This window comes from Dipodomys spectabilis, unplaced genomic scaffold (genome assembly GCF_019054845.1).
Source record: "Dipodomys spectabilis isolate Male_0828 unplaced genomic scaffold, ASM1905484v1 ptg000783l, whole genome shotgun sequence".
NCBI lineage: Eukaryota > Metazoa > Chordata > Mammalia > Rodentia > Heteromyidae > Dipodomys > Dipodomys spectabilis.
In genome coordinates, this window is record NW_024871460.1 from 23720723 (window position 1) to 23746389 (window position 25667).

General features: G+C 41.3%; 1 protein-coding gene across 4 annotated transcripts in view; it reads right to left on the reverse strand.

The window, feature by feature from the left end:
• Positions 1-7772: 7772 nt before the first annotated feature.
• Plekhf2 (pleckstrin homology and FYVE domain containing 2) overlaps positions 7773-25667 on the reverse strand; it is a 32276-nt gene continuing 14381 nt past the window's right edge. For 2 of the 4 annotated variants that reach the window (XM_042672971.1, XM_042672969.1), the window contains one exon: positions 7773-10694. In XM_042672971.1, the coding sequence (XP_042528905.1) occupies positions 9931-10680 (750 nt within the window). In that variant the 5' untranslated portion in view covers positions 10681-10694 and the 3' untranslated portion in view covers positions 7773-9930. The remainder of the gene's footprint in view (positions 10695-25667) is intronic. The other 2 variants (XM_042672970.1, XM_042672968.1) reach the window with 1 other exon arrangement.

The following is a 25667-nucleotide window of genomic DNA, read 5'->3' on the forward strand; positions in this document are numbered from 1 at the left end:
GGATCCAAGTATTACCGCTGGTGGTGGTGAGCCTAATTTACTTAGAAAAGTCTTTCTCCTGGTCTCCCCATAGCAAGATCAAACTTTCTTCTGTGGTCCCCAGAGGAAAATTAACAAAGTCATTAACTAAAAGATGTGTGTAAACTTGACCTGGAACTCTATTACTATTTGAATGCAGTAATAGCAAGTTCTTGAATACAAGTCAAAAGTCTTTAGCAGGGTCTATTTTCATCTATTCTAGAGCTGCTTTTTTTTTTAAGTAAACGCTTGCTTTACAGATTGGGATTATAATAGCAGATGATTCTCATTTAGGACAGTAAACTCAATTTCTATCTTAAGGTTTTTGGGCTTTTGTTTCTCTTGGTGCCTCTACTGGGGCTTGAACTCAAGAGCTCTGCACTGTTGCTTGGCCTTTTCACTCAAGGCTGTCTATCACTCTACCACTTGAGCCACAGTTCCACTTCTGTTTGCTGGTTAACCGGAGATAGAAGTCACATAGATTTTTCTGCCTGGGCTGGCTTTGAACAGATCTCAGCCTTGGCCTAAGATCTCAGCCTCCTGATTAGTTAGGGAGCCACCAGCCAAAACCACCCAGTTGGTTTTGAGACAGGAGCTCACTATATAGCCCAAGTTTGCAATTCTCTTGCTCAATCTTCTATAATGATGTGATCATAGCATGCATGACCACTCGGCTATTTTAACCTTTAATTTCCATTCATTCTAGCAGATTTATGAGGCACCAGATGCAAAACTGACTTCCCTTCATCTCTCTCAATCCCTAGCACTCTTCACCACAGCACCATATCACTCAGTGACATCGTATTTGTATGACATGTGGGCTCGCTCACAAGCTTCATAGAGGCAAGAACCATTTTGTCTTGCTACGCTGTTTTGATGGCTGCTATAACTCCAGAAGCTGCTTGACAAGACAGTCCCAGCTTTCCACCTCTCAGGTAAAACACTGAGCTGTGCTTTGCAGTTGATATGAGGTTGCTGACTAGTGACACCACCATTTCCGCATGGGAGAAGCCCATGGTCTTAGTCTAGGATGGGAAATAAGAAACTCACCTCAAAATTGCTTTGAAGCCGGGTGCCAGTGGCCCACGCCTATAATCCTAGCTACTTAGGAGGCTGAGATCTGAGGACCACGGTTCAAAACCAACCCAGGCAGGAAAGTCCCTGAGACTCTTATCTCTAATAAACCACTAGAAAACCAGAAGTGGTGCTGTGGCTCAAGCGGCAAAGTCCTTGCTTTGAGCTGAAGCTTGCCCAAGCCCAGAGTTCAAGCCCCATGACTGAAGGAAAAAAAAAAGTTGCTTTGAATAACACAGTTTCTGGTAAGAATAAAAGAAGACTCTGGTTCCCCTCTGGTATATCCCCTGTTGTCACTGTACTTGATTTTGGTACCCTGCATCTTGTATATACATTTGTCTAATTTGGGGAGGGAAAAGGGAATAACAAAATGCTGAAACAAGAACACAGGATGAGGGGCTGGGATGGTAGCTCAGTGGTAGAGCGCTTGCCTTGCATGCCTGAGGCCCTGGGTTCGATTCCTCAGCACCACATAAGCAAAATGAAAAAAGCCGGAAGTGGTGCTGTGGCTCAAGTGGTAGAGCGCTAGCCTTGAGCTGAAGAGCTGAGGGACAGCGCCCAGGCCCAGAGTTCAGGCCCCACAACCGGACCCAAAAACAAAACAACAACAAGAACACAGGATGACCCATTGCAACAATGATACCCACAAGACAGTATATTGGAAATGAAATTTACAGCTTGGGGGGGTTGGTGAGGGAGGTGGCGAAGACAAGGGATGGTGGGAGAACAACAAGGAAGGGGTAACAATGCTCGACAAGAAATGTTCTCATCACCTCACCCATGTGACTGTGACCCCTCTGTACATCATCTTTGCAATAAAATAAAATTAAAAAAAAAAGATTGGGAGGGCAGTTCAACTTGTGCCACTAATAATATGGAATCTTTTTTGCCCCAGGGAAAGACCTATGAGCTATTTGAGCCTGGGCTTGTTGCCTGAGTTGAAATCAGCCAGTGCTGTCCATTACCTCAGAGACCATCAGTAGTTTCCTCAAATGACTTTGAAGAGCCTCTACCTTAGACTCAACATGAGCTCTGGAACACACATCTGGCTCCAGGGCCTGCCACTTATTAGATGTGTGACCTACCACCCCGCCCTGCCCTGAGGAAAATAGCATTGCACCTACCTCACAGGGCTGACTTAAGAACCCAACTGACTTAATAACTGCACTTAGGACAGAAGCTGACATACAGAGTAACAGACATGGTAGCTATTATTATTGGTGGTGGCAGTACTATTAAATGCAAGCACACCTGTGGATAAAAAAAGAAATTACCAACTATAATTTAAAGGCAGTTCTACTTTCTACCACAGACAGTGAGGCCCAATGGGCCTCCACATGAGCAGATAGCAAAGGAAGGGGCAATTTTAGCAATGCACATAAATCTTGCCATGGAGCACCAGCCTTTCAAGGGAAGGGAAAATCAAATCAAGTCATTCTTAGGTCCACCCATAGCTTCACAGACACCATGAAGAAGAGGAATAACTAGACATTTGGCCTGGTGCAAGGAACTCTATTACAAAGAGTAAAAAAAAATATTTTATTGTCATTCATTTGTTTACAAAGTATTTTGTGCATATCTTAGCCCCTTGAGTAGTTAAGATCCCACAGGGTACATGTAGGGTATTCTTAATTAAATGAATATAGCAGTAGGAATTTGAAAGAAAAACAGTTGCTGGGCATGGTTGTGCATGACTGGACTAAGATCTAAATCAGGGTTTGAAGCCAGTCTGGGCAGAAAAGTCCATGAGAGTACATCTCCAAATAACCAGCAAAAAGCTGGAAGCGTGGCTCAAGTGGAAGTGTTACTGAGCAAGCATTAGACCTGGAGTTCAAACCCCAGAACCAGCAGGATAAAAACAAAACAAAAACAAAAATAAAAACAAAACAAAACCAACCCCAAATCCTACATGCCTATCATATCCAATCATTTAAAAATTTCATTTTAGGGAGAAAAATGACTTTTTTTTGTCTCAAGCACATAGATTTGTATATAATAGTGGCCATTAATTATTCTATCAAAAATATTTTCAGGTATCTAGAAAATTATATTTCAAAGTCATTGCTGCTTCATTATTGTCCATTCCTTTTACTAAAATTTTCTTAAGTCTCAGTAGATTCCATTCATGAGTTCATCCAAACAGATCCTGAATCTCCTCATTAATCCTATTTTATGTCAGTTACATCATTGTCCACTTACCAACTAAAGCTCTAAAAGTAACTTCAACTTGGCTTTTCAGTCATTAGTACCCAGGAACATCTGGAAACCACTGGGGTTATTTTGGGTAGCCTGGCACTTGGCTGCTATAACAAATGGCAAGGGACTTGGTATAAAGCAGTGGTTTTCAAGTCCTCTGAGGAATTAGGACTAGCTGATAAAGGCAGGATCTTGGCTCTCAAGCACTTTCTTTAGACAAAGCAGCTTGAGTTCTACTTTTATCTGTACATGCTTCCAGGTAAATTCATCTTAAAAAAGTAATTTTGATTCCACATCTAAGAGGCACAGGATCCCCTTCCCTCTTCTCATGTTTCCCATCTCCATCTCCCTTCCTTTTTCCTCCCTTCTTCCCTCTACTTCTCTCCCTCCTTCCACCTCTACCCCCACCCTGCCCTTTTCGGTGCTGATCCTGGGGCTTAAACTCAGGGCCTGAGCATTGTCCCTGAGCTTTTTTGCTCAAATAGTGCTCTACCATTTGAGCCACAGCTCCACTAATGGCTTTTTGCTGCTTGACTGAAGTCTCATGGACATCCCTGCCTGAGCTGGCTTCAAAACAGGATCCTCAGATCTCAGCCTCCTGAGTAGCTAGGCTTACAGGCATGAGTCATGGGCTCCTGGCTCACTCCCATCTGACCCACTACATGCACATTTCATTCTCCTGAATAATTTAGTCCTAAAACATTGTGTGGGCCAGAGAATGGGAAGCATCTGTGTAACTGCCGTGAGGGGCCTGGTAGAGGTACAGCCCAAGCAGGCTGAGGGGCAGCGGCAGAGGAGTGGGGGGGGGGAGGGGGGAGGGACATCCAGGTGCAAGAAGTCAGAGCCCAAGGATGAAGTACCTGCACCATAGACTGGGGTGGGGGTGGGGGCAGCCTAGCATGGGTGGAGAGCCTGAGCAGGGAGGAGGACGGGGATCCTCCCACTTGAGCCCCAGAAGAGGAGAGCCCAAACAGAGTAAAGTGTCAGAGGCTGGGAGCCCTGTCCGACTGGGTAATTCTGAGGCAAGGGATGACAAGAAGCCCACACAGTGATATCTCAGAATCTTGTTTATTAAACAACTAATAATCTGATCACAGCGCAAGAAATGCGTTTAACCACCAAGACAAGGTCCTGTTCTTTCCTCTGCTATTATAGGTTAAATGAGCCCAGGGCAAACTCAAAGAGGCTTTAGGAAAATAGACAAAAGGGCACATTCCAAGGGGGAGAAAGAAGACAAAGTCAGGAAGCACTTCCACATGGGTGAGGATCCAGGAGTTGCCCCCTGAAGTATATACAGGGGCCCTGTCTTTTGACAGAAATTAATACAAAAGGTTCAACACTCATAATCGTGTGTCTTTCAGACATAGGGTAAAAAACCAAACCAAACCAAACCAAACCAAAAGAACCCATTCAGCCAATGGTTTTCCATTCATCCTTCATACTTCCAGCACATGGTCAAATCTCCTACAGCCAGCCAGTCCCCCAGGGCTCCAGGTTTCCCAAGGAATTTAAAGTAGAAGTGGTAAGGGCAAGGTGGGGTGAACAGCAGCCCCACAGATAGTGGTCTACTCTACTGAGTGCTGAGCCCATGAGAGTTGTAGAGGACATTCATGTGAGGAAAATGTGGAATGAGGCATCACAGATTGATACCAGTATGGGAGCCCATGTGACAGAATGGGGAGGGGGCACAAGCATGACAGGAGCAACCTAGCATCAAGAGTCAGAAACCAGGTAGCAAGAAAAGGGTATCCATAGGAGAGTGGCAATAGCGGTGATGAGACTGGCTACATGCAGAAGACTGACCAAATCATTTCATAAAGGGAGAAATCCTATAGTGTCCGAATTGGAGACATCAGTATGAAGTCATGGATTTCAACAGAGCTTTAGATATGTGTATACAAGCCGGGCATTGTAATCCTAGTTATTTGGGGAAGGCTGAAAACCGAAAGATTGCAGTTTGGAGTTGATTAGCCCAAATAGAAGTTTTCAATACCACTTCTCAACAAACAGCTAGGCACAGTGGCATGTACCTGCCATCTTACATGGAGGGCTGAGATGTGGAGGGTAGTGATTCCAGACCAACTCCAGCAGAAAACTCTGCAAGTTTCCATCTCAAAGGAGGAAACTGGACATGACACCTGCCTATCATCCAGCTGCCACGGAAACCTAAAATAAGTGCATCACAGTCTAGGTACATACCTTGGCAAAAAAACAGGGTTGGAGGCATGGTTTGGCAGTAGAGCAACAGCCTAGGAATTCATAGCCCTGAGTTCAAACCTCAATTCTACCAAAAATAAATGTGCATGTGTGACACATACTCACACTCCCTAGATTTGTTCAGAAAAGGTAAAAAGAACAGAAAGTTTTTGCCTGAGGCCAGATTGACTGAGGGGTGGGAGTAATAAAAATGTTCTGGCAACAGTGGTGATGGTTTTAGTTGAGTCCTTAAGGGTCAGTGAAATGAACATCTCAAATGGGAGACTTGTGGAGAATATGGAGTTCTGCTCAATAAAGCTGTTAAAGCTGGTCGATAAAGCTGTTAAAATGTCCCACAAGGCTTTACCTAGTGATGGCATAGCTGTCTCTGTGCAAATACTGCCATGTTCACACAAAATCACTCACCTAACAATGCATTTTTCAGAATGTATTTGTCATTAATCAATGTACAAGTGAATATTGAATAAAAACATTCAACTAATGTAGATGACAAATAAAAAAATTTAAGCACTCAGTAGTAGAGTGCTTGCCTTGCATGCATGAGGCCCTGAGTTCCATTCCTAAGCACCACATAAGCAGAAAAAGCCAGAACTGGTGCTATGGCTCAAGTGGTAGAGCGCTAGCCTTTAGCTGAAGAGCTGAGGGACAGCGCTCAGGCCCAGAGTTCAAGTCCCACAACCAACAACAACAAAATTTAAGTATTGACTTTTAAGAGAGAGTCTTTAAGAATAACCCATATAAGGGTACTGATGGCTCACACCTGTAATCCTAATCAGGAGGCTGAGATCTGAAGATCACAGTTCAGAGCCAGCATGGGCAGGAAATCTCTGAGTCTTATCTCCAATAAGCCACTAGAAAACTGGAAGTGGTGCTGTGGCTCAAGCGGTAGAGAACTCACCTTGAGCTGAAGAGCACAGGGACAGCGTGCAAACCCAGAGTTCAAGCCCTAAGATTGACAAAAAAAAAAAAAAAAGAATAACCCATGTAGAGATCTAAATTAAAAACTTTTGAAGACAGGCATTGGTAGCTCACACCTAAAGCCAGCCTGAACAGGAAAATTGATGAAGACTCTTATCTCCAGTTAACCACCAAAAAGCCAAAAGTGGGTCTGTGGCTCAAGTGGTAGAGCACTAGCCTTGCACAAAGTAACTCAGGGACAGCACCCAGGCCCTGAATTCAAACCCCCCCCCCCCACATATGTGGGCACACACATTTTCAAGCTGAGTGCCAAACTCCTTGAAACTACCTTCAATTAACCAAGAAAAACATGGAACTGGAGGCATGGCCTAAGTGTTTCAGCGTGTACAAGTCATGAGTGAAAAGGCCAAGTAAGAACTTGAGGTACTGAGTTTAAGTCTCAGTAAAAAAGCTTTTTTTGTTTGTTTTTTTGGTCGGTTGTGGGGCTTGAACTCTGGGCCTGAGTGCTGTCCCTCAGTTCTTCACTTCAGCTCAAGGTTGGCACTCAAGCCACTTGAGCTACAGCGCCACTTCTGGTTTTCTGGTGGTTTATTGGAGATAAGAGTTTCACGGATTTTCCTGCCAGGGCTGGCTTTGAACCTGGATCCTCAGATTTCAGCCTCTTGAGTAGCTAGGATTACAGGCATGAGCCACTGGTGCCTGGCTTAAAAGTTTTTTGAAACACTCAACACCAATACCATCTTAAGGCTATTTTTTAATGCTATAATAAAATCCCTGAGACTGAGTAGTTTTAAACAAAAAGGTTGTTTTATTGTTTTAGCTCATAATTTTGGAGGCTGACAGCACCCTGTGCAGCTTAACACATGGCAAAAAGCAGGAAGGTAGAAGGCTAGTACATGAGAAACAAAACACAGGGGTAGCCTTGCTTTCTAACAACTTGTCTTACAGGAACGAACATGAGGAAGCATTCCAGGAGGGTTCCACCCTGACCCAAATACCTCCTTTTAGGTTCCCTTTCCTAACACTGTCATACTGGGTGTGAGTTCTGGTGGGGACAAACCTGAAAATACTGTAATATCTAACAAAAGCTTCGTAGCACTAAATGAGCCTAAAATAACATAGCTTTAAAGGAAAGGCGTTTTTCCAGGTGTCATGGCTCATGCCTGTAACCTTAGCACTTAGGAGGCTGAGATCTGAGGACCAAGGTAAAAAGCCAGCCCAGGCAGGAAAGTCTTATCTCCAATAAAATGCCATAAAGCAGAAAGTGGAGCTGTGGTTCAAAATGGTGGAGCACTAGCCTTGGGCATAAAAGCTCAAGGACCTGAGGACCAGCTCATTAAAAAAAAAAAAAAGGCAGTTTAAAATGACCAATAAGCAACATACTTTCCCATTTTCAGAGCAGGCATTCCTAACTGCTGAATAGTAAGGCAAAAATATGGATATTATCTTTATCTTAGCAAATAAGGAACATCCCCAAGTCACAAGACAGAGAAAACAGGAAATTGTAAAATATTTTTATTGTAAAAACAGAATCAATAGAGGCCAACAATGCAAATTTTATCTCAGAACATTTCTCCTCGGTTCCTGATCTAGCTAGGCTCCCTATGTACCAACAAGTTTCCATTAGTATTTCTCCAGATTTATGGTCCTTACAGGGATGGGAAACCTTTTTCTGCCAAAGACCATTTGGATATTATAACATCATTCAAGAGTCATACAAAATTGTCCATATAAGGAGAATGCTACAGGAGCCTACAACAAGAATACAAGAAGTATCTATGGGTCCATCCTGTCATGTACCCAGTGATTTCTTGAGCCTTGCACAGCTAAGCTCTAGACAGTCTCCATCTCTGTGTTGATTAAAGATATATATTTTGCTTGAAACAAAAAAATCCATCTGATATTAAAACCAGTAATGAATTAAAAAGCCCCAAACCTTATTTCTGTTGTGCTTTACTTTCATATTTCCTACAAAGAGATCTATACATCTCAGATGCCTTCAAAATTTAGTCAGTAAAACTGGTGCCTGACTTAAATGGTACAGTAACAAAGAACACTACATCACAAGTTAGTAAGCCAAGCCTCTTATGACATCTGCAGTACATCCAAATTTAAAGATTAAAAAAAAAATTAGAACTTAAACTTTCCAACTGTTGATTTTCCACCTTTAAAAGGCCGTAGTTATTTGCAGCATACAAATGGAAAGAGTAGTGCAAAATGCATCAAGTTTTTATGATAAATACACTTTCAGCCTAAAGGCTGCCTGAAAAGCAGAGTGAGAAATTACCACTTCTCAAAAGCAATCTAGACTGATTTGAAGTTCACAATTTAGAAATATCAATTGCTACTCTATTTCCATATATTGCAAAATGATTTCAGAAAGAGATTAAATATACAATTACTTTACAAAAATATAAATTGGGGCTTTACAAAACTTTATAAAATATAACACCATTTGTAAATGCAAGATAGTTTCACACTGAAATAGACAATACTTCCACAGATATGAAATCTAGTCAAATCTGGTCAATGCCTTGACCATTCTTACACATCATTGCTTCCAAATCTTCAAGCCTAAGCAGATCTGTGCTCTAACACGGTTTTTTTTAAAGACCTTGTTGATTTTCAATGTTTTTTTCCTTTAAACAGACTTCTCATTCTAGAAATATTAAAGCAGATGAATTTCAAATAATGAATTAAGTAAAGGCTAATGTATTTCTATACTATTGACAAATTTATAATGTTTTTCATTTAAAATATCTGACAATTATAATTTGCTGCCTATAAAATAGTTGTGATGTAAAAATACAAATACAACTATTTTATGAAAAAAAATTATTTTATTCATATGAGGATACTTCTAAATTTGGTTATTTGTAGCTGTCAGGTAAGATGTTTTCCTAATTACATCTATTCATAAACACTCATTTTATCACCCTGAAGAGCACCAGTGTATTTTGTAAATAAACCAGAAGGTAGGGGGGCTTCATGTAACAGTGCTAGCAGAATAAGGCACCACTTGGTAACTGAAGAAAAGAAGTTATTTCCAAATCATACTCTGCTATTGGTGTCTTAACCATTACATAAGGATGGTTAGAAAAAAAAAAGCACTAATATTATTCATCACATTATACTCTTGTTCCCATCATTCTGTGCTTTCAGTTTTCCATATAACAGAAAAAAAACCTAATATAGTAGGTGACCAGTTAAATAAATTTCCCCAACATTCCAGAAAGAAAAAAATCTAGATATAAACAAGAAACAAAATTTATCTGCTGTATCCCAGTAAGAGAGTGCAGAGAGGGCAGATGGCAAGGAGAACTACTTTCTATAATATATATGAGAGGGCAGATGGCAGGGAGAGCTACTTTCTATAGTGTATATGAGGCACATAGGTTAGAAATTTCTCAGGCAAATTCACAGCTAGAGCAAAACTGGCAGTTTTACATATCGCCTAAAGCTGATTTCTCAGATAGTCACACCCGATTAAATATTTCAAAATGTGTCTTAGTCACTGCTATCATCATCATCATCATCATCAGATCCGTCATTTAAAGGGGACTTCAATGACTGACTGTAAGAGTCTGATCTAGTAGGCTGGCACGTGGCCAGGTCCCCAGTGGAAAGCAGATCATAGCAGAAGTCACAAATCCGAACAGGCTTAGAGGACTGGCTAGGAAGAAGAAACCTCTTTTCGGAGCAGGGCCCACAAACAACAAAACCACATTTTCGGCAATGGTGACGACGGTTAACAGGTGTGAATTTTGCTTTCTGACAGCGCATACATACAGTGGCTTCAGAGTCAGGAACCCAGACTGCAGCATGTTCATTATTAGGTGTCTTCCCACTTTTGGAGAGTAAGTCAGTAACACATTTGTTTATATGATTCATCCATTCCGACTTCTCAGTGGCAGTGGCAGCATAAACTGCAAATGACTTAGTTGGTGTCTTAATAAGCCATCCATTCCTTAATTCTCCCTCATCTTTGATGGAATCAATAGTAACATTTTCCAGGGGAATAATATGCTGTTTGTTGTATTTTTTCTTCTGGATGACAATATTGCCATATACAAGAATATCATTAAATAAGAAAAACTGCCTTGCTTTAGGTTTCTTTCTGCACAGCTTAGTCAATACTCCTTCTCCAATAAGAACCCTTCCAGGTATAGTTAAGGGCTGACCAGCTGCTCCAAAACAGTTTTCCACTATACTTATACGTCTAGTATTTGCTTCACTGTTTGCCAAACGATCCACCATCTTTTACTAATAGCCTTTAAAAAAAAAAGACAAAAAAGAAAAACCAATTAGTTCATAGAAATTTTGGTAAGGTAATCACATATAAACCTAAATATAATCTAATAAATTATTGCTTTTCACAAAGGTAATACTCCAATATTCTTTTTAAAACAATCACTATACACGGATTAACCTCTCTGTTTATAATAAAAATATTAAGCATCTCCACATAGCAATATACTAGTTAACTATAGTAGCAGTACATAACTACAATACAAGTAAGCAAACTATAAAATATAAACTCGTAGCCGGGCGCTGGTGGCTCACGCCTATAATCCTAGTTACTCAGGAGGCTGAGATGTGAGGATCGCAGTTCAAGGCCAGCCCAGGCAGGAAACTCCATGAGACTCTTATCTCCAATAAACCACTCGAAAACTGGAAGTGGCGTTGTGGCTCAAGCCACTCCCCTTGAGCTGAAGAGCTGAGGGACAGCGCCCAAGCCCAGAGTTCAAGGCCCATGACTGACCAAAATAAATAAATAAATAAACTTGTTATAAGGAATGAAAATGTAGACAACAAAAGGCATCCTAAAAAGAAATTCAGTCCTATGAAATTGCTTTTCTCAATGAGATTCTAACCAAATATTACATAAACTAAGAAAATTACTACCATTTTCCTTGCTTTCAGTCTCTCCCTCCAAACCAAGCCTCAGGCAGTTTGACCCTGCCTTTTCCTAAAATGATTCCCCTTAACCTTTAACAGTTCATTTCGTTTTTTGCTATTTTTTTGAGGAGGTAAACTTAAATAAGGAAAATACAACAAAGTGTTCAAGATATTCAAGTGAAGAAAAGAAGTGAACACCATTATCACATTGCTTCAAATATATACTGTATTTGATCAAGGCTGACAGTACAAGTTTTTAAGACATCCTCATTTTCTGTTATTGATAAAACATTTCAACTAAATTTTAGCATATGCTTAATTAACACATAATCTAACTTCAGAGATATAAAATGCAATAGGCTTATTTTTAGACTTCAATATATTATTAATATATCATAGCTAGTCATAAATGTTAGCATACACAAAAACTAAGATTATAAAACTATATAGCATACCATCAACAATATTATAATTTTTTGTTATTTTATATTCAAGTGTTCAACAAGTATATTTAGGTATCAATCTAGATGCAGGAAAAAAAATGGAAAATACCAATGAGTTCCCTGCTCCAAGTTTAGATTCTGGTTTAGGAAAAAGAAACAGAAAACAAAAGTGAGAACCAAGCAATAATTAATGTCGTAATTTTTCTTCTTGTCTGTTTTTTGAGAGGGTCTTACCATGTAGCCCATATGAGTCTCAAACTCACAATCTTCCTGTGTCAGCCTTCTAAATGCACTACCTCACATGGCTCAAAGCCATGATTTAAAAAAAAAAAAAAGGTACTAAAAGTAATCAACTGAAAAACAGCAGACTAGATAGTCAGAAAAGGTTCTTCTAAAGTTAAGTGTTCTTTCAGCTGACAAGATAAGCAAGTATAGGAGATGGAGGGGGGAAAATATACCAAGCAAAAAGAAAACCTGCAAGCCAGGTGCTGGTGGCTCATGCCTGTAATCCTAGCTACTCAGGAGGCTGAGATCTAGGAATTGTGGTTCAAAGACAGCCATGGCAGGAGATTCTGTAAGACTCTAGAATTAACCACTGGGATACTGGAAGAGGCACTGTGTATCAAAGTGGTAGAGCACTAGGCCTTAAGCAAAAGAGTTCAGGGACAGAGAGCCCAGGCTGAGTTAAAGCTCCCCAACAAAGAATAACTGTAAAGACCCCATGGTTGGGCTGGGAAGGTGGCTCAGTGGTAGAGTGCTTGCCTTGCATGCATGAGGCCCTGGGTTCGATTCCTTAACACCACATAAGCAGAAAAAAAAAGCTGGAAGTGGTGCTATGGCTCAAGTGGCAGAACGCTAGCCTTGAACTGAAGAGCTGAGGGACAGCGCCCAGGCCCAGAGTTCAGGCCCACAACTGGACCCCCCCCCAAAAAAAGATCCCAAGGTTGTCACTTTAAAGAATAAATTATAATTTATTTATCCTCACTTGAATTCTACTGATTCTACTTACTTGCACAGCCTGTACAATGATGCAAATGGCTTTATTACTACTACGAGTTAACAACATCAAAACCATCATAAACATATATAGTGTTTTCCACAGCTATTATATTCTGACTCTTAAAAACCTAGAATAGAGAAGATTTTATGATCCCTCAGGGAAACATCAATATTGGCTAAAGTGTGAGATGCAGGAGAACCTAAGGCAGAGAGATTCAGTAAACAGCAGAATTTACTCACAGAAAAGAGGGCAGTGTGTTAAAACACTTTGCATTTACTGCCGTATTCCCAACCCACAGTAATCTTACACATGCATTATTCCTTCTGTTTTGTGGAATTTAAGGGGTTTAAGTACATTGGCCAAGGCTACCACAATAAACCAAGGCTCAAACTGGATTTTTCTGTGCTGTTACCAGGATATTATGGGACACTAATTGTCCCTTAAAACTTTACTGAGTCTACAAGAACCGGGGGATGGTGGGGGGGGGGGGGGGGGGGGAGAGGAAATGGGGGAACAAAAAAACTTAAGTAAAACCCAAAAACCCTAAAAATACTAAAGAAAGATAGGGGAATTCTGACTTGGGCAAATCATCTAAAATATTAGGTCATGAGATACCTAGTTAGTCTCCTGGTAATGGTTCAAATTCTGCAGTCTATTAGGTCTGAATCTTAGCTTATATATCTTTTCCTTTGTTTAAGATTGATAGAATCTTAAGATTGATAGAAGTTGGCTCAGTGGTAGAGCGCTTGCCTTGCATGCCTGAGGCCCTGGTTCGATTCCTCAGTACCACATAAGCAAAAAGAAAAAGTCAGAGTGGTGCTGTGGCTCAAGTGGCAGAGCGCTAGCCTTGAGCTGAAGAACTGAGGGACAGCACCCAGACCCTGAGTTCAGGCCCCATGACCAGACCCCCCCCCCCAAAATAGATTGATATACTTAGTGAAGTTTAAAGCCAGATATACTAGTTTATACCTGTAATCATAGATACTAATGAGGCAGAGATTGAGAGGATCATTTTTTGAGGCCAGATTGGACAAAACATAAGATCTTTACCAAAAAAGTAATTAATAGAGCCAGGTACTGGTGGCTCATGCTTATAATATTAGCTACTTAGGAGGCTGAAATCTGAGGATTACACTTCAAAGTCCATGAGACTCTTGTCTCCAATTTACTACCAAAAAGCCAGAAACACTGCTGTGGTAGAGCACTTTCAAAGTCTTGAGCACAAAAGCTCGGGGGCAGTGCTTAGGCCCTGAGTTCAAGTGCCAGGACTGGCAAAAAAAGAAAAAGGAAAGGAAGAAGGGGGAGGAACAGAGAGGGGGGGGGGGGGGAAGGAGAGAGGAGAGAAAGGAATAAAAACAAAAACAAAAAACACCTGTCTAGCAAATGTTAGACCCCAAATTTAATCCTAAATACTGCAAAAGAGAGAAAGAAGGGAGTAAAGAATAGGAGCAGAGAGGGAGGGAGAAGTTGGAGCATAATTATTTGGCTAGATCACATACCTTTAGAAGTTACACTGGAATGGACATAAACATAGGCAATACTAAAAGGTTACAAATACTCAATTGTTTCAAGTATGATCACTTTATTTTACTTTTTGCCTGTCCTGGGGCTTGAACTGAGCCTGGGCGCTGTCCCTGAGCTCCTTTTGCTCAAGGCTAGTGCTCTACCATTTTGAGCCACAGTGCCACTTCTGGTTTTCTTGCGGTTAATTGGAGATTAGATTCTCACAGACTTTCTTGCCCAGGTTGGCTTCAAACCACGATCCTCAGATCTCAGCATCCTGAATAGCTAGAATTACAGGCATGAGTCACTGGCTCTCCACTCTTTACCTTATTTTTAACAGTATCAGCAGCCCATTTAGTTGAATTTCATTAATGAGTTATGACCTAAACTTGAAAAACAATGGCTGGGCAGACATTTGGCTTTAAGAAGCCACTTCCACTATCCTTCTTGTTCCTCAAATGTTTTGTCTGACACAAAAAGAACTGAACTAGGCTGGTAGCTCAAGCTTGTAATCCTAGCTATTTGAGAAGCTGAGGTAAAGGAATTGCAATCTGAAGCCAGCCCAGGGCTAAATTCATGAAAGACTCCATTTCAACCAATGGCAGGGTGTGATGGCATGTGCCTCCCATCTCAGCAACTAAGGGAAGCACAAACAGGAAGACTGCAGTCCAAGGAACAAGGCAAGACCCTGTCTAGAAAAGAATCAGCCCAAAATGGGAGGGAAGGAGGAAAGGAAAGAGAAAAAAAGGAAAAGAACTAGAAACTCTGAGGAAGAATACAAATTCTTTCCTGCACACAAACAACTGATGGGGAGAAAATGTATGTTGGATTGGGATTAAAGGGAGGAAATACAATAGGAGAAAGAAGTGTGAAGAATGGAGTAAAGCCATGAAAGGAAATTAAAACACCAATTTTACCTAAGCTATTATTTAAGATACACCAAAGCAATATTCTATGGTAAACTAAAACCTTGACTCCAGACATAAACCTCCAAATACAAATTTACTGCCAGCACATTGAGGTGCCCCAAGCAGTAAGAACTCTCAGCCTTTTGTGAAAGGATTCGAATACAAGAATACCAGATCTCTTCTTTGTTGCCTTGTATGTCCCTCCCCCACAGTATAACCCCTGCTTTCACTGAATTTGATGTTGGTATAATTTGTGGAGGGGAAGGGGAAAAACAAGTTGCAACAATGAGAAGTACAAGTCGTTATGTCAAAAACGAACTTTACAACTTTGGGGGGTGGGGGAGTGGGGAGGATTCGGTGGGGGGCGGGGGAGGATGGGAAGGGATGGGAAGGGGAAACAAAGGAGGAGGCTACAATGCTTGATAAGAAATGTACTCATTATCTTGCCCATGTAATTGTAACCCCTCTGTACAGTATTTTCACAATAAAAAATAAAAATTTAAAAAAAAAAAAAGACTACCAGATCTGGTGAAGTATTCTGTGTATTTTACATAAGGGGGTCCAAAAGGAGGAAAATGAGGACTGTAAAATGTGGTTCAACTTGATTCCTAACTACTTTCATGGAGAAGAAATACCAGAGAATAAGAATTAGAGAGAGGGGCTGGGAAGTGGCGCTGTGGCTCAAGTGGTAGAGCGCTAGCCTTGAGCTGAAGAGCTGAGGGGCAGGACCCAGGCCCAGAGTTCAGGCCCCACGACTAGACCAAAAAAAATTTTTAAAAAAGAATTAAAGAGGCAATAAAATAAAATCATTAGGACAAATTCCAACGAGTAAAATTACTGAATCAAAAGGCATGAATGTTGAAGTCTATGGCTACTTTTACAAAATTTCCATTCTGGAATAACACCAATGACTTCTCATCCTAATTTGTCCCATGTTATTTCCCTTTAACTTCAGTAAATAGGAATTTTTTTTTTTCTTTTTTTGTCGTCTTGGGGCTTGAACTCTGGGCTTGGGCGCTGTCCTTGTGCTCTTCAGCTCAAGTGAGTGCTCTACTGCTTGAGCCACAGCACCACTTCCGGTTTTCTAGGGGGGGCAGGGGTTATTGGAGATAAGAGTCTCACAAACTTTCCTGGAGATAAGAGTCTCACAAACTTTCCTGCCCGGGCTGGCTTTGAACCGTGATCCTCAGATCTCAGCCTCCTGAGTAACTAGGATTACAGGCGTGAGCCACCGGCGCCTGGCTAGGATAATTTTTTATAAAAGACAGTACCTCATAATTTCATTCTTTCTAATCATTGTGTCTTCACTGAATACTTACTGAATACTTCTAGGTGCTAGTGTCATTCTTTTCTTTCCAGAACTTAGAATTTAATACAGATAAAGCAAACAAATAGCTGCTTCCAAAAAAGTGAATTACAATGAAAGAAATAAACAGTGCAAACATGCAGAGGGAAATTCATTTTGATAGAGTAGTTCAAAAAGGTCCTACTCTTTGGTGAGCAAATGTAGTTATTATGTTCAATGTATATTATGTAAAAAATGAACTAACAGCCAGGCACCGGTGGCTCACGCCTGTAATTTTAGCTACTCAGGAGGCTGAGATCTGAGGATCACGGTTCAAAGCCAGCCCAGGCAGGAAAGTCCGTGAGACTCTTATCTCCAATAAACCACAGAAAACCAAAGTGGCGCTGTAGCTCAAGCAGTAGAGCTCTTGACTTAAGCTGAAGAGCGCAGGGACAGCACGCAAGCCCAGAGTTCAAGCCCCATGACCGACCAAAAAAAAAGAGTTAACATTGCCGGGCACTGAAGGTCCACACCTGTAATCCAGTTATTCAGGAGGCTGAAGTCAGGATCGTGGTTCCAAGCCAACTGGGGCAGGAAAGGCCACGAGACTCTTAACTCCAATAAACGACTTGGAAAAAGCCAGAAGTGGCACTGTGGCTTAAAGTGGTAAAAAGCTAGCCTTGAGTAAAAGAAGCTCAGGGACAGCACTCAGGCCCTAAATTCAAGCCACATGATGGGCACACAAAAAAAAAAAAGCCACTGTTTGACAAGAATGTACTCATTACCTATGTAACTATAACCCTTCTGTACACACCTTTACAATAAAATAAAATTGAAAGAAAAAAAAAGAACTATGTAACTTAACCTAGTTGGAAATAGTTAATGAACAATGGTTAATTCTGAGGAGAATGAAACAGAAAAACTGCTTCAAGATATAAGGAAACAAGACCAGCAGGGCATGCTGGCTCACATGTGTTAATACTAACTACTCAGGAAGAGTCATAGTTCAAAGCCAGACTGGGCAAAATGTTTGAGAATCCTCAGCCAATATCTAGTTGCAGTGGCACATGCCAGTTATGAAACATACAGAGACCTAGATAGAGGACTGCAGTTCTAGGCCAGCACAGACAAAAAAAGTTTTCAATATTCTATCTCAGTGGAAGAAGCTGGGTGTGACTGCACATGTCAGCCAGCCCAAATATAGTGGGAAAAATAAGAGGGCTGAGGTCTAGGATGGCCTGGGGAAAAGTGAGACCCTATATTTCAAAATAACCAGTGAAAAAAAGGCCTGGAGATGGACTTATAGAGAATAGAGTGCAAAATAGCAAGTACAAAGCCCAGAATTTAAACCCTAGTACTGTCAAAAGAAGGGAGAAGAGAAAGGGAAGGAAACAAAATCAAAGATTATAAGGAAAGGTAAGGAATTAGGATTTCTGCAGGAAACACTATTCTGGGAGCAAAAATGGACCTACCCATAAGAACCCATACATTAGGGGAAAAAATGTTTTAAAGCATCTTCCAGGAAAAAGACTATCTTCAGCACTAGGACTTTTAACTCAGAGCCTGAATGCTGTCCCTTAACTTTTTTTGTTTAAGGATAGCACTCTACAACCTGAGCCACAGCTCCACTTCCAGTATTTTGGTGGTTAACTGGAGACAAAGAGTCTCATGACCCAGGCACCAGTGGCTCACACCTATAATCCGAGCTACTCAGGAGGCTGAGACCTGAGGACTATGGTTCAAAAACCACTCATAAGAAGCCAAAAGTGGCACTGTGGCTCAAGTGGAAGAGAGCTAGCCTTGAGCAAAAGAAGCTAAGGGACAAGTGTCCAAGCTGAGTTCAAGCCCCAGGACCAGCAGGGGGGCAGGGAGGGACCACAACTGTCTCTTGGACTTTCTTAATTTGGCTGACTTTGAACTGTGATCCTCAGATCTCAGCCTCCTAAACAGGAAGGATTATAGACATGAACCAGTGCCTCTGCTACTTTCTTCCAATGATGGCAAGTGTTATGACCCAGAACCAGGATTCTTGGCTATCAAGCTCCAATGAATATATAAACATCCAGTGAAGTCACGTGGTAACTGGCAGCTAAAGTAAGTTTTGTGCTACTAAGTTTTGTTTTGCTGTTTTTTTTTTTTTTGTTTTTTGTTTTTTTCTGGTCAGTTATAGGGCTTGAACTCAGGGCCTGGTGCTATCCCTGAACTCTTTTGCTCAAGGCTAGCGCTCTACCACTTTGAGCCACAGTGCTACTTAAAGTTTTCTAGTAGTTAACTGGAGAGGAGTCTCATGAGACTTTTTGTTGGGGCTGGTTTTGAAATTCGATCCTCAGATCTCAGCCTCCTGAGTAGTTAGGATTACAGGCATGAGCCACCAATACCCAGCTAAAAAAAAGTGCCTTTCTTTTTTCCCCACAGCTGAGGACTGAACTCAGGGCCTTGTGCTTGCCAGACAAATGCTCTTCCACTGAGCTAAATCCCCAACCCTCTGTTCACTTTTAATAAGTAATTTTTTTTCTTCAGAAGATCTCTTAGAAATGATAATGTCTGCCAAATATCAATATTACAATTATAATTTGTAAAATCTGAAAGCCACAATTAAGATGAATGGGCTGATAAATATCAAAAGTTAAAAAATACTGAAAATTGGATCCTTCCCCAGATAACCTGATTTTATTGAGGTGCAGAACTGTCTGGGTGCTAGAATATTTTTAAAGCTTCCTATGTAATTTTAATGTGTAAATAAGGCTTTTCTATTTTAGCATTTTTAAATTAAAATGAAAGAATAAGCAGCAAAAAACCTTGCTGAAATACTGATAGAACTCAGACTATAACCATAAATTAGTGACTAAATTCACTGTTTTGAGTAGTCAGAGTCAGTGTTTCTTCCCAAAGTGTTTTTTGGGGGGGTTGTTTTTTTGTTTTTTAAACCAGTTCTGGGCACTGTTCCTGAGCTTCTTTTAACCACTTGAGCCAGAGCTCCACTTCTGGCTATTTGTGAGTAGTTTCTTGTAGATAAGAATCTCATAGCCTTTTCTGTCCAGGTCAGCTTCAAACCACAATTCTCAGATCTTAGCTTCCTAAGTAGCTAGGATTACAAGTGTAAGCCACCAGAACCCAGTGCAAAGTGTCATATCTTCTATGGCCTCTAGTCTGGTAGTTTCTCCTAATAAGAAATTATTATTAGCAGGGCAACAGTGGCTCACACTTGTAATCCTAGCTACTCAAGAGGCTGAGATCTGAGGATTGCGGTTCAAAGCCAGCCCAGGCAAGGAAGTCTGTGAAACTCTTACCTCCAATAAACTACAAGAAAACCAGAAATGGCACTGTAGCTCAAGTGGTAGAGTGCTAGCCTTGAGTTAGTAGGAGCTGAGGGACAGCGCTCAGGCCCAGGGTTCAAGCCCCACGATCGACCAAAAAAAAAAAAAATATTATTGTGTTGGGTTTTTTTGGGTCAGTCATGGGGCTTGAATTTTTGTTTTTTTTGGTTGGTCATGGGGCATGAACTCTGGGCTTGGCCGCTGTCTCTGCACTCTTCAGCTCAAGGCAAACACTCTACCACTTGAGCCACAGTGTCACTTCTGGTTTTCTAGTGGTTTACTGGAGATAAAGAGTCTCACCGACTATCTTTCCTGCCAGGGATCACTTTGAACCTTGATTCTCAGATCTCAGCCTCCTGAGTAGCTAGGATTACAGGTATGAGCCTCGGTGCCCAGCAAGTAATTACATTTTCAAAGATGGTTACGGTATTTCTTTTTTTTTTTTTTTACAGTATTTTTTTTTTTTAATGGCTGAGGAAGCTTTATTAAAGTAGAATGCCTAGACTGGGCACCCATCACTCATACCTGAAATCCTAGCTACTTAGGAGGTTTATGTTTCAAATCCAGCCTGGGCAGAAAAGTCTGTGAGATTCTTTTTTTTTTCTATTCTAGTTTTTTTTTTTTAATTTTTATTTTTTGTGAACATACAGTACAGAGGGGTATAGTATTTCTTTTTAAGTAGGTTCCTAAATAGCATATACTTCTGTTGCCACTTTGAATCTAATCTCATTTTTATACTGTTTTCTAAGTACTATTGATAGAAATGTAATTTCTATTTCTTTTCACATTCAACCACTTCAGAAAAAAAACCCTATTATAACCTGATGGAGTAGGCCCCGCTAACCAGGAAAGTGGAGGTAGGAGGAACTAGACAGAATTTTTAAAAAGTTAGTAAGAGCCAGGTCCTAGTGGCTCACACTTGTAATCCTTACTATTCAAGAGCTGAAATCTGAAGATCACAGTGTGAAGCCAGCCTGGGCAGAAAAGTCCCTGTGAGACTCTTATCTCCAATTAACTACTCAAAACCCAGAAGTGGCACTGTGGCTCAAGTGATAGAGCACTAGCCTTGTTTAAGCACAAAGAGGCTCAGGGACAGTGTCCAGGCCCTGAGTTCAAGCCCTACAACCGCAATAAAGTAAAATAAAATAAAAATAAATTATTGAGTCTGAAAAAACAAGCCTGGCTAATGGTACATGTCTGTGGGTCTATCTATTCCAGAAGTGGAGGTAGGAAGATAAGAGACCAGAAGCTGGGGAGGATAAAAGTGCTATAGGGGAACAAGGAGGTTATACTAAAAGCAAAAAGTACTGGAGACACAGCTCAGGTGCTAAATTCTGGGTTCAATCTCAATTGCCAATTTAGAAGAAAACAAAATAAGCCAGGCACCAGTGGCTCATATCTGTTACCCTAGCTATTCAGGAGGCTAAGATCTGAGGATTGTTCAAAAAAACGGCCCAGGCAAGGAAGTCCGAGGGATCCTTCTCTCCAACTAACCACCAAACAGCCTGATGTGGAACTAACCACCAAACAGCCTGATATGGAACTAATTGAAAATAACTAAATAAACAAACAGGAGTCAGCCAGTGCAGGTGACTCTTGCCTGTAATCCTAATTACCAAGGGCTGAGATTAGATATGATCTTGGTTCAAAGCCTGCCCTACCAGAAAAGCTTGAGCAAATTTATCTCCAAAAAAACCCCAGAAAAAGTAAAACTCAGGTGTAGTGTTAGTGGTAGAATGCCAGCTAAGCAAGTGAGCAAGCAAGCAAACAAACAAGCAAGCAAGCAGGCAGGCAGGCAGGCAGACAGACAAGCAGGGAAGCAAGCCCAGCAAACACAAGGCCCTGAGTTCAAACTCTGGTAATGTAAAAAAAAAAAAAAAAAAAAAGACAATAAAGGAAGTCAGAATGGCAGATAATAGAGAACAAGGCAGCTTCTCAATGTGCTTTCACAACTCTGAGATTAACTTGCTACAAAGTCACAAATAGTGAAACATGAAAAGGCTGATATTTTTTTTGCCAGTCCTGGGCCTTCAACTTAAGGCCTGGGCACTGTCTCTGAGCTTCTTTTGCTAGTGTTCTACCACTTGAGCCACAGCACCACTTGTGGCATTTTCTGTTTATGTGGTACTAAGGAATTGATCCCAGGGCTTCAGGCATGCTAGGCAAGCACTCTACCAAACTGAATTTTTATCTACACAAATATATCCTGGAGAAATTAAAAGGGGGGGGAGGGTACCACATAGTTTCCCTGAAAAATGCATATATAAACTGGGTGCCACAGTGGCTTATGTCTATAATCCTGGGTAGTCAGGAGGATGAGATCAGAGGTTCAAGGTTTTGAAACCAGCCAGGAAAGGAAAGGCCATGACACTCTTCTCTCCAATTAGCTGGAAGTGGCTACCTGGAGTGAAAAAGCTAAGGGAGAGTGTCCTGAGTTGAGAACAGCTTCAGCTCGAGAGGGGGAGGGGAAAAAAGGGGGAGAAAAGAGGAGAGGAGAGAGGAACAAAACTTCATTAGTTCCAATGTATAGTCCTTGACTTCCTTTAATCTTCTTTTCCAGCAAAAATTTGACAGCACTAACTCGGCAAAACTTAATAACTGTGAGAAAAACCTATCTTTTTATAAAGGTAGCTTTTACATATTAGTTTAAAATAAGCAAAGATGTCAAGTTATTGCCTTCACAACTGCTTGTAGGAATTGCATTTAAATCTACACAAATATATCCTTGTAAAAGCTCTGTACTAGTCTTGTGGTAACATTTTTTTTTTTGGGGGGTCTGGTCGTGGGGCCTGAACTCTGGGCCTGGGCACTGTCCCTCAGCTCTTCAGCTCAAGGCTAGCACTCTACCACTTGAGCCACAGCATCACTTCTGGCTTTTTCTGCTTATGTGGTGCTGAGGAATCGAACCCAGGGCCTCAGGCATGCAAGGCAAGCGCTCTACCACTGAGCCACCTTCCCAGCCCTTGTGGTAACATTTTTTCCAAAGTAATGTGTTCTTCAGTGTTTACCACCTGTTAAAAATATGTTATTCAGCCCCAGGAAGACAAAAAAGAAAATGTAATGCTAGAAGACACAAAAGCTTTTTTAAAAGACAAAGAATTCTATTTACAACTGAGAAGATACCCAACTGCCAAGACTTTGTCCCAGTTCTTCCTACTGAAAATCAATACTTCTTATCTCATCCTTACAGGTGAGCTTGAAACAAAAACTCATTTAAATTTATTCCTAACATATACCTCTGATATCTGATGAGTGAGCTTCAGTATTCAAATTCAACAATGCAGGCACAGTGTGTGTGTGGGGGGAAATCCAATAAACTATGAACCACAAGACCTGCATTCTAATCTTGACTCTGACACTAGGTGACTCTGACACTAGATAAGTGATTTTATACAATTACCTAACAGCTCTTAAAAAAAAAAAAGTAGGTGATATGGCTCACACCTATAAATTCAAGCAACTCAGGATGCTAAGATCTGGAGAAATTCAAGATAAGCCCACAGAAAAGTTCACTAGACTCCCACTTCCAAAATAATCTAAAGAAAGCAAGGCTGAAGTGCACTGTGGCTCAAGTGGTAGAGCGCTAGCCTTGAGCTGAAGAGCTGAGGGACAGCGCCCAGGCCCAGAGTTCAAGCCCCATGACTGACCAAAAAAAAAAAATCTTGGGGGTGGGGAGGGTGGGATATGGGAAGGGACAGGAAGGGGAAACAAAGGAGGAAGCAACAATGCTTGATAAGAAATGTACTCATTATCTGGCCCATGTAACTGTAACTCCTCTGTATGGTATTTTCATAATAAAAAATTTTTTTAAAAAAGCAAGGCTGGAGGTTTCGCCCAAGAGTTAAGAATGCTGGCCTAGCCGGGCGCTGTTGGCTCACACCTGTAATCGTAGCTAGTCAGGAGGCTGAGATCTGAGGATCGCAGTTCAAAGCCAGCCAGGGCAGGAACATCCATGGGACTCTTATCTCCAATAAAGCACTAGAAAACTGGAAGTGGCGCTGTGGCTCAAGCAGTAGAGCGCTCACCTTGAGCTGAAGAGTGCAAGAACAGTGCTCAGGCTCAGAGTTCAAGTCTCACAACCAACCAAAAAAAAAAGAGTGCCAGCCTAGCAAGCTCAAAGCCCTGAGTTCAAACCCCAGTGCTGCCTTAAAAAAAAAAAAGTCAGGTATGGTGGCTCAAATCTGTAATCACAGCTACTTGGGAGATGAAGATCAGAAGATAGTTCAAGACCAACTCCTGGGGGCTGGGAAGGTGGCTCAGTGGTGAGTGCTTGCCTTGCATGCATGAGGCCCTGGGTTCGATTCCTCAGCACCACATAAGCAGAAAAAGCTGGAAGTGGCACTGTGGCTCAAGTGGTAGAGCACTAACGTTGAGCTGAAGAGCTGAGGGACAGTGCCCAGGCCGAGTTCATGCCCACAACCCACCAAAAAAAAAAAAAAAGACCAACCCCTGGCAAAAGGTTCTTCAGACTTCATCTCAAACAATGACAACGTTATAATAGCACACACCTGTCATCCTCAGCAATACTGGAAGCATTAGTAGGAGGATAGAAACCCAGGTTAATACAGGCATAAATCAAGACCAAGAAATGTTGGATGCTGATGACTTACACTCGAAATCCTAACTACTTGGGAGGTTGAAATCTGAGGATCACAGTTCAAATCCAGCCCAGGCAGGAAAAGTCCATGAAACTCTCATCTTTAATTAACAACAAAATGTCACAAGTGGAAGTGTTGCTCAAGTAGTATAGAGTTTGCCTTAAGCTGTCAGGGACAGTGCTTGGGCCCCAACTTCAGCCCCAGCACTGACACGAAAAAAGAAAAGGGACTATAGATTGCTGAAATGGTAGAGCACCTATCCGGTATACTAGGGCACTCAGTTCGCATGTGCACCGTGCACGCGCGCATGCGCGCGCGCGCACACACACACACACACATACACACACACATACACACACTAGGAGCCTTGAATAAAATATAATCAGAAGGGTTCTTCTGTCTTTAATAGTAAGTGGACAGGGAGCTAGTGGCTCACACCTGTAGTCCTAGCTACTCAGGAGGCTGAGATTGGAGAACTGGGTTCAAACCCAGTAGGAAAGTACGTGAGACTCTCATCTCCGATTAACCACCAGAAAACTGGAAGTGGCATTGTGGCAAGTGGTAAAACGCTTGCCTTGAGCTGAAGAGCTCAGGGACAGTGCCCAGGTCCAGAGTTCAAAAGCCCCATAACCAACAAACAATAAGAAAAAGTGCTTGGACCCTATTTCTGATATGCTGCAAGTCTTATTTGCCTATTATTTCTAATCAAACTTTTGGCTGTCTTAACATCAATAAACATTTTAAAATCTGTGTTACTGCTGAGTTGAAACTTCACAAAAAATATCAAAAGAAAGGGAAAGAGCTACAGTAAAAAAAAAATAAGAGAAAAACATGAGGGATGTGTAGCTCAGAGGTAGGAAGCCCTGTCTTAAGTCTCCAGTGGGGATGCCCACCAAAATTAATTTTTTTTTTTTTTTATTGGTTGTGGGGCTTGAACTCTGGGCCTGGGTGCTGTCCCTCAGCTCTTCAGCCCAACACTAGCAATCTACTACTTGAGCCACAGTGCCACTTCTGGCTTTTTCTGTTTATGTGGTGCTGAGGAATCAAACCCAGGGCCTCATGCATGCGAGGCAAGCACTCTACCACTGAGCCACCTTCCCAGACCACCCAAAAGAACTTTTAAAAACAACAAACTACAAAAGATATATCCTCCTTGGAAAAATATATGTTATCTTTCAGGGCAAATCACAACTCTTGATCCAAAGGGAGTAATAGTTCTCAGCCAAATAATACTTAGTATTGGAATACAACTCAGTTTATTCTGAATATCATGTTCTAATGTGGAAAAGAT